The 13,406-nt window shown below is 37.9% G+C and overlaps 1 protein-coding gene across 6 annotated transcripts in view; it reads right to left on the bottom strand.

Annotated features, from left to right (window-relative positions):
• Positions 1–13,406, bottom strand: part of NCOA2 (nuclear receptor coactivator 2) — a 185,454-nt gene that overhangs the window by 36,667 nt on the left and 135,381 nt on the right. For all 6 annotated transcript variants that reach the window (XM_032681779.1, XM_032681818.1, XM_032681788.1 and 3 more), the window contains 6 exons: positions 11,530–11,707; positions 9,946–10,131; positions 9,001–9,102; positions 8,764–8,904; positions 5,549–5,696; positions 2,192–3,458 (listed from right to left, as the gene is read on the bottom strand). In XM_032681779.1, coding sequence (XP_032537670.1) covers positions 2,192–3,458; positions 5,549–5,696; positions 8,764–8,904; positions 9,001–9,102; positions 9,946–10,131; positions 11,530–11,707 — 2,022 coding nt within the window. The remainder of the gene's footprint in view (positions 1–2,191; positions 3,459–5,548; positions 5,697–8,763; positions 8,905–9,000; positions 9,103–9,945; positions 10,132–11,529; positions 11,708–13,406) is intronic.

The raw sequence follows: 13,406 nt of genomic DNA, 5'->3' as shown, positions 1-13,406 counted from the left end.
TAGTCACCAGAAAGTAAGGCAGCTTGTTTAAACTCTTCATCTGTGCTACCACTTGTCAATGGCAGTATCACTGAGGGGCAGCTTACCTTCTCTATTTTAGACACACATTAAGATAAGATAAAAAAATTGTGGAATACCTTTCTATTTTTCCATCAATGATAAAAAGAACTCGTAGGACCACCTTGGACTAGATAGCTAATCTCTAGAGGGGACAAAACTTGCTCTCTCAGAATGGGTTCACAAGCTAAGATGTTCACTGTGTACTCCATAGAGATCACAAAAGAGAATATTTATATTCTTTTAGAAATTTAATTCTTATTAATAAAGCACCTAAAGACCATGATTTTGATCTGTGGATGACGGACATAAATTTTTTGGTGATTACCAAATTCTACATTCTGGTCCAGTACCTAATACGATCTCTGCCTTCAATGTAGTCAATGTTAAGGATCTGAACTAAACATTGAAATCTATCAGATACTTTTAAAATAGTCAATTTTTGCCAGTTTAGCTGTGAATTTCTCGATATCTGTGTTTTTGTAGCCTAATGAAGCATAAATTCTCAGAGAGAATCTAAGCCTCACCTCTACAGACACTACAAAATAGCAGTTTCCTTTCAAAACTAAACTAACATCCAGGTTTGAGGATAAATCCCTGTAGAAATTAGTGTAATTTGGCTTGGTTTCCCCTAAAGCATGGGAAGGATTGAAAAACCACAACTGCTCCTACATAATGGCAATAGCTGTCAAATTCTGTTGAAACAGAAGAAGCAACCTTAGGAATAGCCTGGATAACTGACATTTTAACAATGCTGCATCCACACTATAGTGGTGTGTTTGGTCTCTATGTTTTGTGGTTATAACCACTGCTGAAAGAACTGTCTACTAGTTACAGACTGCCAAAAGGGCAAATAAAAAATAATAACCAATGCTGTGACTTAGGGCTAAGAACATGTTGTCTATCCCTCTTCAGCCTCAAAATACAACATAGAAAATATAAAAAATGATGTCTTTATATACATACAATAAATAACTACAACAGATTCATAAAAACAAACTTTTCAAACCTAGTCCGCACATTAAAAATATGCAATATTTCTAAATCCAATATTTTAATAATGAAGGATATGGCTGTGAATGAGAACCATGAATGTTTGCACAGTGTATGATCTGATCATGATTTACAAACTAAGGCTTCATGCACAGGGCTGCCTAGGGATTAATGACCAGCTGTGAGAGTTGATAGTGTAGGACAAATCTAAGGATCATTAACTCCAGCTAGTTATAACCTCCCCAGAAAATGCCTTATATTAAAATTGATATTGTAATTACCCATTTTATAAATAAAATAAACATATTGAAGTAGCAAATTGCTTTTGCTGTGTCTCTTTCCTTGCAAAGCTCTGAAAACTGGAGCATTCTGGGTGATGTGAACCTGGTGCTTTTTAAAAGTGAATTCTGCATGAAAGCCAGTGAAATAACACTTTTTAGCATAGGTCCTAACAACATATAGTTTATTAGTAGGTTGGGCAGTAGAGCAACAAGTAATCTTGCACAGAATGTGAAGAAATTCTGAAAGCAAAATAAATGCAGGTAACCTTGCACAGGGAGATGTGATCTCTGCACTGAACAATTAATCATCCACAGGAACTTGGGTTGAATATAAAAAATTTTTAAGGAAAAAAAAAAAGAGAACAAATCCTCCCAATTGGCAGAGAAGTCTATTTGCTCTGATTTTAATTTGCAGGTCAAGTATAGCACAAAGACCAGTAGTGCAAAGTTGGTATCAGTCCTATTCTTGAGCACAAACCTGTTTTCCACAGGAGGAGTGTAGCTGCTATGCCGGGCCAGGTCAAGGACCTACTTAGCACACAGCAGTTCAACATCAGCCTGTGGGAAAAGCTGTCAATCAGTGAGCACTAACCAACAGTCATGAGTATTTTCTCTTTGCCTGACTACCATTTGGGAAAGGTTGCCTGTGTTATCCATCTCCTCCCAGGCAGAGTCTGTGCTTTTAGACAGAGTGATGATCACAACCTAGTAACACCAATTGGAAAACCGAGTGAAGACTGGATTTCAAAAGACAGATAATAGTTTCCTGAAGTGCCAAGATACTAGTCTTAGAAGAAGTTAGATGGTAGAAATGCAGGTCTAGAACATGTCATTCACATGTAATGCAAAGATTAGCTTACCTGTTCATTAGGCTCAAAGCTTATCTCTTCTTTTTCCGTCCTCATAGCTATTAACTTTGTGCTACCGGAAGGGTCTGTCTTACTGTCCAACCGCTCCAGTTTTGGGGGTATGTCTGGTAAACCAATATCTTTAGTATCATCTTTATCTAGCAAGTAGCGAAGTAGTGCATTATTATTCTTCTTAGGACTCGCTGGCTCCTGTTTAACAGTCACCTCCGAACCAGGAGCTGTGCTACTGGACTCCTGATTCAGTTCTTTGCCTGTGGCCTCTGCTGTGAGCTTGGCCAAATCTACAGGAGAACTACTGTCCTGCAATAGTCTGTGCAAAATTTTATGCTTCTCCTTGAGCGAGGTTCCATGTGCTGAACCAGACCCAGGCAACCCTCCCGTGGAGTCCTTGCTAATGTCTCCCATGGTACTGGACAAAGGTGAAGGCTCCATCTGATCTGATTTGGTGGTCAGCAATTGTAAGAGCTTTGTCTGGCTTTTTCCGTCGTGCAGTTTATTTTGTCCATCAGGTCTCTCGCCACTGACAACCGGTGGCATGTTGCTATCGCTGTTATCTTTCTGTTCTGAATGGCAGCTGCTCTCTGCTTGTCCAGTTGTACCTTCTGATTGCTCCCCGTATATTCCAAAGCAGTCTTTAGAGTCCAGGCTTCCCATCTTGCTCAGCTGCGGAGGATTCATATTCACAGGGGAATTTTGTAAATTTCCCATTTTTAGGTCAGGTGAAGCCAACGACGATCCTAGAGAAACGCCATGGCCCTCGCTGAGGGCCTGAAGTGCGTTCAGGGAACTGTTGGTGTAGTTATGGCTATTTCCTGTGCTGCTGCAGACTCCCACAGGTGAATGTAAGCTTCCTGCAGGGGAGAACTGACTGGGTGGGATGCGAGGACTTCCTGCCACTCCAGGGCTCACACGATGCCTTGGGGAAAGCATAGAGTTTGGCTGCCCTGGGTTCATGCCAGGGCTGCTTTGTGAGGGGCTATTCATTTTTAGTGCATAGTTACTACCCTGAGGAGTGGATGCTTGTATGCTTGACACATGGTTCATTCCCCCTGAACCACCAAACCTGCCTGCTGGCATGCCCATTTGTTCCTTTGGGCCATTTATGGCAAAATTTATATTGCTACTGATGGTCATATCCTGACCTGGGTTCCCACTGCACATGGCCTGATGGGCAGGGCTGCTGGAACTAATTGGGTTCAATATCTTCCCCATTCCTTGTCCAGTCAAATCCTGATTCATTCCACAGACATTCTGCTCTCTGTGTGGCAAGGGGAAGAAAAACGGCCTGTTAGCTAAAATGACAGTGGCCAAGTTGCAATTACTTTACAGAAAAAAAAGCAAAACCCCAAACCTTGCTTTAAAATAACACCAAACCCCTACAATCAAAACCAAATCAACAATTTGACAAAAGTGATATGCAACTCTCAACATGGTAGAACATTAACAGTATGTTTTTTCAGAACCTCACTAACAAATCAGTGGAAGAGAAGAAAAACAAAATTATACTTCATTTAAATGACAGTCATTAGAAATGCAGATAGGTTACAATTTCAAACCCTCTCCCTTTAATGTATCTTTCCTCTACAATTTGACAAGAGCTAACTTCTAGAACTGACAGAAATCTCGTCTGAAACATATGACCCAACAAATACATGTTTTACAAGACAGCTGTGGACAGCTGTTTGCTGGAGAGTTTTGAATTTCTGTGAGATAGCCCCACCACAAGGCTGGAGTGGGCTATTTGCCCACCAAGTTCATAGTGAAAAGAAAGTTGAAAAAGTCACATTTCTACACTGCCAGAGTATTTCAATACTGCTCCAAAACAGCGTGTGAGCCAAGGGAACTACTGGATACTGCTTTAGAATGAGAACACTCTGTTAGCAATCTAGTCTTGCACAGGCATTTAGGAAAAGGGAAGAAGGAAAAAAACCCGAAACCACACACACGTGAGCTGAAACTCAAATTTTAAACACAGGCTGTAAGACAGAGGAAACAGCGGAGAGAGAGACCTCCCCCCCCTGAGAAAAAGTTCTTGTGAGAACACCTGAAGGTCACTTCTCTTTTCCTCAGTAGATTTTAATTAGTTTATAGGAAGATGCAATATACTTTTTACTTCTGTGTTAAAACCTAATTCAGAAAAATCAGAACACATTCTCAAATACTAAAAGCTACAGAAGAAACAGAGTCAAGTGGATAAGGAAGAAAAAAAAAGAGGTTCTGACAAAAGTCAGAAAAAACAAATACTCAGAGAACATTCCTAATATGCATTTCCATGAGATGAAAACCACTCCTACTTGCACAGATTAAGTAAGTGCAGATAAACCTTCGCATTTTGATAAAGCATGAGAAGTGAAATAACTGAAGAACACAGAGTAGTGACCCTTGTTATTCTGTATTTGTTACCTTACATATAAAGGCAAAGGTGAACAACATGAACTATAAAAAGAGAGGAGGATTTTTAAAACCTTATTACAAATACAATAGTACCAGCATTCTGCCAAAAAAAAAAAAAGGCAAGAATATATGAAAGTTCCATTTTTAACTTAATGGTCCTTTCTTAAATTTTAAATTTAGTACTTCATGAAATACTAGGTACATTCAGCAATCCAAAGAAAAAAAAATTCAGACAGCTTTTGGTCATGTCAATTTGCTAGTCTACAATTTCTGTAAAAGCACTGTTTTATTCTTCTCACAAAAAAAAAAAAAAAAGAGATATTGAGGATTCAAGGAAAACAGCATTGTAACTATAATCAGCCAACACATCTAACACACACAGGACACACAGTGACTTAATAAAAATTGTATGTTAAAGTTCTGATACTCATCCTTGACTTTAACATATTATTGACTGTGCTTTTTAAAAAAACCCAAAACTAATAATGGTGGCATTTCTCAGGATTGGACATGTGAAAGTCACTGCTCCAAGCACCAGAAAATACAAGGAGTGAAGAGAATCAAGGAATAAAATGTGTAGTTTGCCCTAAGTGAGGTCCTAGTAATTATAACATGTACTTTTAAGAAGACTCAGCACCAATGTATGACAGACTGTGAACTACAGAAATTTAATCCTTCAAAGTTTTCTAGATTTAATTATATTTGGAAAGTTTCTTGTGTCTATTAATGCAAAATACAGGAAATTAAAATACTGAAATTAAGAACGCGACATTAAAGGAAATTATGTATGTTTAATGGAAGATCTTAATGTGAAAATCTAGCATGCCATTTTTAAATCCTGAAATAATCTTACAGCCTTTTCCTGCTGCAAGCATTGATTTCAAAATCTTATGCAACCTTGAACTTTCCATGTCTCTTTGCAGAGTGTGGATGTAGCAAAGTGGCCAGGATTACCTGTGAAGCATATGAAAGGAGACTACAAGCTGAGGTTCATTAGTCGTCTGAGAACGGATGAGCTTGCTCTTCGTTTGGGCAGAAGCGATGGTGCCATCCGACAAGGAAAACCGATAAACAGGACTAAAAGCTAGTCCCTGCCTCAGCACTGCAAGTAAGCAAAATAACAGAGTTAAATTAATGAGAAACTGTAGTACAGGTAGCTTAGCTGCTCAGCATCTGGTGTTCTAAATCCATCAGCACTGATATCACAGATACTGTGCTACTTAAATAAGGAGAAAACCCCCCACTTTTGAAAATAAATAGCTGCAATGCACATAAAATAAAGGATCTCACATACTGTAGGGTGATTAAAAGAAAATCTATATGGAGTGACAGCAATAACAGGAAGTTACTATGAAATACAGTGTATTTCAGGAGTAAACAGGAAGTTCTTGATATCCATTTCACTCTTTATCAAATATGTGTCTAATTCCTTTTGTTCCTCATACTTTTTTTCATCTGTATCATCTATACCGTGATGATTAATATAAATGTCTTTAGTTTTTAGATCATGTTTCCAACAGCCTGTATCTTTTCCTCCATATTGCCTGCCTAAACTGTCTTGTAACAGTTACTTTTAATACATCTTTAATTTAAAAAGTACATAAATCTCTTATATGGGAACAACTGGAAATAAGAACAACTAAAATGATAAAGTTTTACTTTCTAAAGAACAAATAACAAAGATATACAACTCAAAAAAATGACAAATACAATTACCTAAGCTAAAATTTGGGCTGTGTTACCCTTTCCCAGTGTTGACTGCATTTCAGGTTTGGCGTTTACTTCACTGTACGTAATCTGCAGCTCTTTATGTTTTCAGTGTACATCTGAACTTCAAGAAATTCAACCTCTACAAATACTTTTAATTTCCTATTTTTTTTCATACATATACATTTTCTGTGGGTTTTTTAATTTTTTTTTTTAATTAACAGTATAATCTGATATTCATTTCATTGCTTGTCTTTCAGTATTTCCTGTTGTAATGAAATGACATGGTTTTCCAAGGGTGGCCTTTATTTGTCTCGTCTACAGAGCTATCACATTTTCAGCCTTGCAAGACTGGGTATGATTGCTTTCCTTCCCTGTCCCCCACTGTTATATATTGTTCTGCAAGGTTTCAAAGTATTATTTAGGCACTGAGAAAACAGGAAGCACAATTTAAACAACCAGAAGAGTTTCTTTCAGAGTAAAAACGTAAAGAAAAACAAAAACCTACAACTGTGAAACAATACAAAGCAAAATTTCACTGTTAGGTATGTCATTGTTTCAGTTTAACCTTTGGGCACCAGAAGGTCCAAAGCTCTTAACTTTAGCATATACCACATCAGGAAATTCCAGTACTCAATGCCAACAGGATACAAGTGAAATCTCTACTTAAATCATTTTCCAAACCAATTCTTTAAGCAAACAAGAATGTTTCCGTATTCCTCTTGAGGAAATGCTGTTTTTCTGACTGTGGCCAATAAAAACTTACCATATATTCTGCATTTTATACTGACATTTAATTTCAAAGCATGTTTTTTTTATTTATCAAGCTAATTCTGCATTTTTTTTTCACATTGTAACACTGGATTACTTGTAGGAGACCATTACTTTCTTTGCTTCTATTCTCAAACCATAACGACTTAAAAAATACAAAGGGTTTCTCAGTCAAGCACAAAGATGCTATGGCCCAAGATATGCCTGTTTTTCTTCTCTACACTGCAGGGCAGGGGAGGGAAACATTTCAGCCATTAGTCCTCCCCAGTGCTGTATCCTTTGCAATAAAGCAATTCCAGAGGTTTTTCCTCCTCCTCTTGTCACTCACTCTCTTCACTTCCACAAGAGAAGAGCCTTCTCATTTAGACTAATTGTACAGCTTATACCAGGACCCTAAGCCTCTCCTGCAAAATGATACAGTGTAAACTCCAAAGCACATATATTTTCATCACTTCACAGATAGCTTAGAGAGGACTCATTCAAACCTTGGCACTAGGTGTAGGAGCTGCTAATTTGGTCAGGAATAACTTGAAGAGGACTGAAGTAGCAAGTAGTGGGATGCCATAAGAGATACGCCTAAATGACCTTTGGCACAGGTGGGTTCTTACCTGCAACTGCTCTCTAAACCCCTGGTGTAACTTTAACTGCATACTACCCTCTTCAGTTCTGTCTGAAATCACAGCATAAAACTGTTATCTAAGATACCACAGTATTTCTGCGCCTCCACATTCCTAAAACGCCACCTTAAAGTTTCATGAAAGCAGAACATATTAAAGACTATTTAACTAATGCCTCATGACTAAAGCTCTTTTTTTGTGTGTATTTGGTGGAATAATTTGATATTTCAGTTACAATTTGGTTCCAAGACGGCATGCCTGCTGCTTAATGACCATAGTAACTATTTGTTACAGACTGGCTGTAAACCCTGTTCTACAAACATGAACCCAAAGAATGATGCTCCTGCACTGGAAACGTTCCAGTTATTCCCCACTGGTTTTGAAATTACTTTCCCATGGACTAGAAAGGGTCATTTGTTTTTACTAATTTGGATCTATGTTACTAGAATTAGCAGTATGAGGGTTTTACCAAAAATCCCCATCCAGTCACTGCCACAGAAACCTCATGGGGAACCTTTCACAGTGCAGTATTCTCCTACATCTTACCTGCCGTAATCTTGACTAAGTAGATGTGCTTGTGCTATATTCTATAACACTTATCAGCTAGATACAGTGCAACAATGCAGGTTTGCAAACAGCACAAGCGCTGCAGCTTTGGCAATTCACAATGAGTGTTTCTCACAGGGAAACGTGGCGGTAGATGTCCATTTTTGTAGAGAAAAGGAATATAGGTCAATGATCTGCAATGTGTGAGTTGAGGTTCTGAAGAATGATGGGCAGTGAATATTTCATTGGGCAACATGCAAGGGTCTTTCATTCCAAAATAACTGACATTTTGAAGCTTTAAAGCACATTCCAAGGTGGCACAGTTATAACAAGCAGGCTAAAGTAAATAGGGTGAAAGGTGCAACACCTGTACAGAGAGCCATCAGTGTGTTAGGTAAATCAGCTTGAGAAGGGGACTGTCACTAGTCCTTGATTGTTCCATGTAAACATAACAAAGAGAACAACAACCAAGAGATACAAATGACAAACAGTTTAAATATAGAAAGTGCTAAAAATACGAAACCTAACCTTCCTGGTGATGCCGCTTGGCAAAAGATATTTCTCCCTCGTGCTGTAAATGGAACCTCTGAATGCATCTTCTCACCAAATCCTCCCAGCCAGGTTTCATGGCTGCTCGCATGGTACTTGTGTCCAGTGAAGTTATTTTGCCTGGTATTAGATACATTAGAAAACACTTGTTACAGCAATTTCCCCATTGAGGAAAAGAAATTAAAATTAAAAACTCCTACTCGTGTTTCACAATACCTTGTAGATCCTGGCGTGTAGTAAAGCTCTCTGATGAATGAAGAAGCGGTCTTTCCTTCATTGGTGCTCTTCTTGCAACACAAATCAAGCAAGACTGCAAATCTGAAAGAAAAATGTTACTTTATTTTTTATAGAAGGGGAAGACTTTTGTTTACACAAAGACTTCAGAAATATTTTTAAAAAGTTCCTTAAATCTATTTGAATCAAAAAATAGGTCTTGTACCAATAAAAAGATATACAAAACTCAGTGAGTTTATATCTTCATTATTTCCTACAACACTGAACAAAAAAAGAAAGGTGGGTTTGTTTTCTCTTTTTGAAGAAAAATTATCAAGGACTCCAGTACAATCGATAAGTATTGGCACATGTTTTGCATATACCTGTAGTAGCTCAACCATTCCGGAGATAATTAATGAACAAGAATACACTGCAGGCACAAAGAGCACATTTCTTCAACACTCACCATTTCGTACCTTCTAAGCTACATTTCTTAAACATGCCCCAAATGCCTGCTGTCTCTGAGAAAGCAGCTTCAAAATAACCATTTGTACTTACCTGAATACTTATAAAACAATCTGAGGAAATTTACCTGCTGAAGTAGTAAATGGTAAAGGAAATGGTAAACCACGATTGTCTTCAAATTCTAAGAATTCAAAAAATTGCCCTTCAAAACTTTCTTCCCAGTCAGCTACATTCTTCTTACAACTGAAGCAATATAAAACTAGGATATCTCCTTCAGGTAAATGGTTTCTCTCAATTCAACTATACTGGTTTAACGAATAGGTGCATGCAAGTGTGTACACTCATAGCCAAGATGAAAGTATCTTTCTACAGTTAAATGAAAAAGGAAAAAAACTTATAATTTTTCCATTTTTTCAGGACTTAAGAGCTCACTTTATCAATTGCCCCAAAACTTCACTAACACAAATTTAAAGCGGTAATTACCTTCACCGTCCTCCTTGAAGGAATTTGGTTGAGAAACAGCAAAGCACTGCATAGTTTCATATTTCTGATGTGCTTCCTGGTTATCATGGCCTTCTTCAGAATCAGCAAGAGGTTTTACCAGCATCCGACAAGTAAAGGTATGGCTATTACGCCTAGGAGTGTCACCAGACCAAGATCCCCCATTCACTGAGCAAAAGCAAAGATCACATAGTGAGATAAACCTGGTAGCAGACATTTCTGCTGCTTATCCACAGGAAATTAATCAAGGTGCTTTGCAAACTGGTCGAGAAACAAGCTCATTTAACAACAACAATCTAATTTTAATATTAAAGCCCGAACCAGCACATAACAAAGTGATTTACAAAATTATCAGATTTTAAGAGCACTGTTAATTTGTTCAGCTATCATGCTTTTTTCAAATGACTTAAAATGACATAGCAGAAAAGCAGGATAAAAGTCCAAATATTGGTATATATACAGTACTGTGTAGATCAAGTTAATTTGTAAGTCTGGAAAAAATAAGGCAGTATTGTAGGATCTTTCCAGTGAACTTAAAAGTCATTAATACAAAAGAGATGTCCGCACTGTACAAAAATCTGTGTCCAGATTAGAAAGGGAAAGAAAAGGAACTAATATGTATTTATAAAAACAGGAAGCAATACAATAGGGAATATACTGAAACACACAGTCTCAGCTACAATGGGAAAGACTGGAGGGATGAGAATGACCTGGGTGGAGTGATGGATAAAATAAAGGCCTAACACAGTGCTTAAGACAAGTAAAAAAAGAAACAAAATCCTTAGATGCACAAATATAGGTACTGGACATTAGTCGGAGCGAATTAATGTAGCATGACATAAGGAAACAGCAGGGTCATATTTAAAATACTCTTCCCTTGCCCTCTTGAGTCATAAAATGCAATAAAGGCAGTAATATATTGAGTTTAGCCATTTACATTTTTGCTTCTTCAGGGTATATAAGTACACTAATAAAATGCTACAGTGAATTGCGTAATACTTTAAAAACTGCTGTAGGTAAGTGAGGCACCCGTTACTGACTTTCTCCTTCTTTTCACCTCCTCCAAAATACAATCACATTAAAACTAATATCAATATGAATCAAAAAATGGCTGCAACTAACAAAAACAGGTTTTGAAAGATAAGCGTAAATACTGGTAAAAATTAAAACATTGAAATAAAAATCCTAGTATAAGGAGGTTGCCGGTTTTTCTTTTATATTCCCCCTTTCCTGGGCCATTCTTGGAAAAACCAGCCTAGACAGAGAACTAACAGAGAGTTCACATAGCTAATGCTGTCTTTTAGTGATTCACCCTGGAGATCCATTAAAAAGTATCAGCTAACATGAGTTACTAAGAGTAATTTTAACAAAGAAAAATTTGAAAAGAGTGGAGGATGCTTTTGAGAATAATATTAATCATTCATAGTCTATATATACATTAAAAATATATAGTGTATATGATGAAACTGTAAGTAACAGAAGGACATTACCTTCACTTATTGAAACACTGACTTATAAAATCAAAGTTAAATAAGTAATGATATGATATGAGGAAAAGTTATATACCTAAAGATTTTGGCAGCAGGATTTTGACAAATTCATTGTGGTCCCCTACATGCAGGATGCTATATATGCTTGTGTTCATCAGCTCTTCTTGGTTGTACCTCAGGTACTGTGTCACATTCTCAGAAACAAACACGACATTACCTTCTGGGTTCACTACGAAGAAGAACCCATCTAGGGCCTATAGAGGGAAAAAAAGAAAAGCAGAGAGAGAGAAACACAATACCAAACAATTAGATTAACAAGATGACCAGAAAATACATACTCCACCCAGAAGACACAGCAGAATCTTTCCACATCAACCCTAGTTCTTATATTATTGTCTGTAATAACAATGGACACATTTCAGATCGAGCATCTAATCTTACTTATATCAAACTAGTGTAAAAGCACAGAAAGGTGCACACTTTGCAAAATAATGAAATCCACCCATCAAAAAAACCAAATCTCCCACCCCAAACAAACAAACATAAATAATGGAAGAGGTTGCTATTTATCAGAAGATGGTTCTGCTAAACCTACAGCCTGTTCACTCCTCTATGCAGTACAGGAAGACTGATCCCAGGAAAACACCACAGGACATGCTGTTACAAGGCAAGGAAAACACAAGCAGAAAGAAAGACTCTCTCCCCATCCCCAGCAGTGGATCTTCATGCAGCCAGGAATGCGAGAGATTAACAGCAGAGAAGGGCAAAAGGAGCTGAGAGCAGGTAGTGAGCAGTGAGGATGGGAGAGCTTTAGTCTCTACTGCCAGGAGTGCTTTCATTTTTTTTTTAATTTGACACCAGTTTAATTCAATCCACACATGATCCAGAGAACAGGAACCAGACTTTCACCTCTTCAGCTCAGCTTCACGGTTTTCCAAAGGACTTAAAAGTTTCTGTGAGGAAGTGTCTACATTAGTATTTTCTGCTGAATAGTTTCCCCCCTTATCTCTTGTGACAGTGACAACCTTGCTGCAGCATTCTTTCCAAGATATCTCCCCTGTGTTATCTGAAGTCTAAGCCAAATACTACATCACTTCTACCCAATGAGGATAAAGTAAAAATTTGAGTATTGGTAAGAAATTCTCATGCAAACTTTATTTTTCTTAAGATGCAAGCATGATTGTGGATGGTAGAAATGTCAGAATACATTCATCTAACTTTATCTCATAAGAGCAGATAAAGGGGGATACATTTAAACTTAAAGCACCAAAGCATTCCACTAACATCCTACACAGACTTCTTCAGCTTTGCCTGATTTATTCACCTCTCTAAGGATTGGCAGGAAATCACTAGAAGAGTTGTGAGTTATTGTATCTCCAGAGACAGAAAGCAATCAGAAAAGCACACAACCCATGATTCATTATGGGTCAAAACCAAGTGGATCCATACTAAACCTGAACACAGCTCACTGCAAAACAGTTTAACAAGCAGGAGCTGCCATAGGAAGCATGTGGCATTTTTGATATGGCCACATTTGTACACTGTACAACTTGTGCGTTGGTCTTAGCAGGCAGTTCTCAAGTCCTCTGATTACAGAGATGTTAAAAATACTGTACACTACTGAACAATTAGCAAATCCAAACAGTAAAAGAGAAGTCTTAGGATGGAATTTAATTCTGTCTTCAGCCACCTAGCACAAGGTTAAAGAGAAGACACAGCCAGGCTCTATTCAGAGGTTCACAGGGGAAGGATGAGACACAACAGACATGCACTGGAAGACAGGAAACTTCATGGAGATACAAGGAAAAAAAAATTCACTATGAAGGTGGTCAGATATGGGAAGAGGCTGTGAAACTGCCCTCCCCAGAGCTATTCAAACCTTGGCTGGACTTGGATCTGGGCCACCTGCTGTACTTGGACCAGCTTGCACTGGGAGGTTGGAATACACAAGCT

This window comes from Chiroxiphia lanceolata, chromosome 1 (genome assembly GCF_009829145.1).
Source record: "Chiroxiphia lanceolata isolate bChiLan1 chromosome 1, bChiLan1.pri, whole genome shotgun sequence".
NCBI lineage: Eukaryota > Metazoa > Chordata > Aves > Passeriformes > Pipridae > Chiroxiphia > Chiroxiphia lanceolata.
Note: the sequence above shows the minus strand (reverse complement) of the source record. Positions and strands in the feature narration are given on the sequence as shown.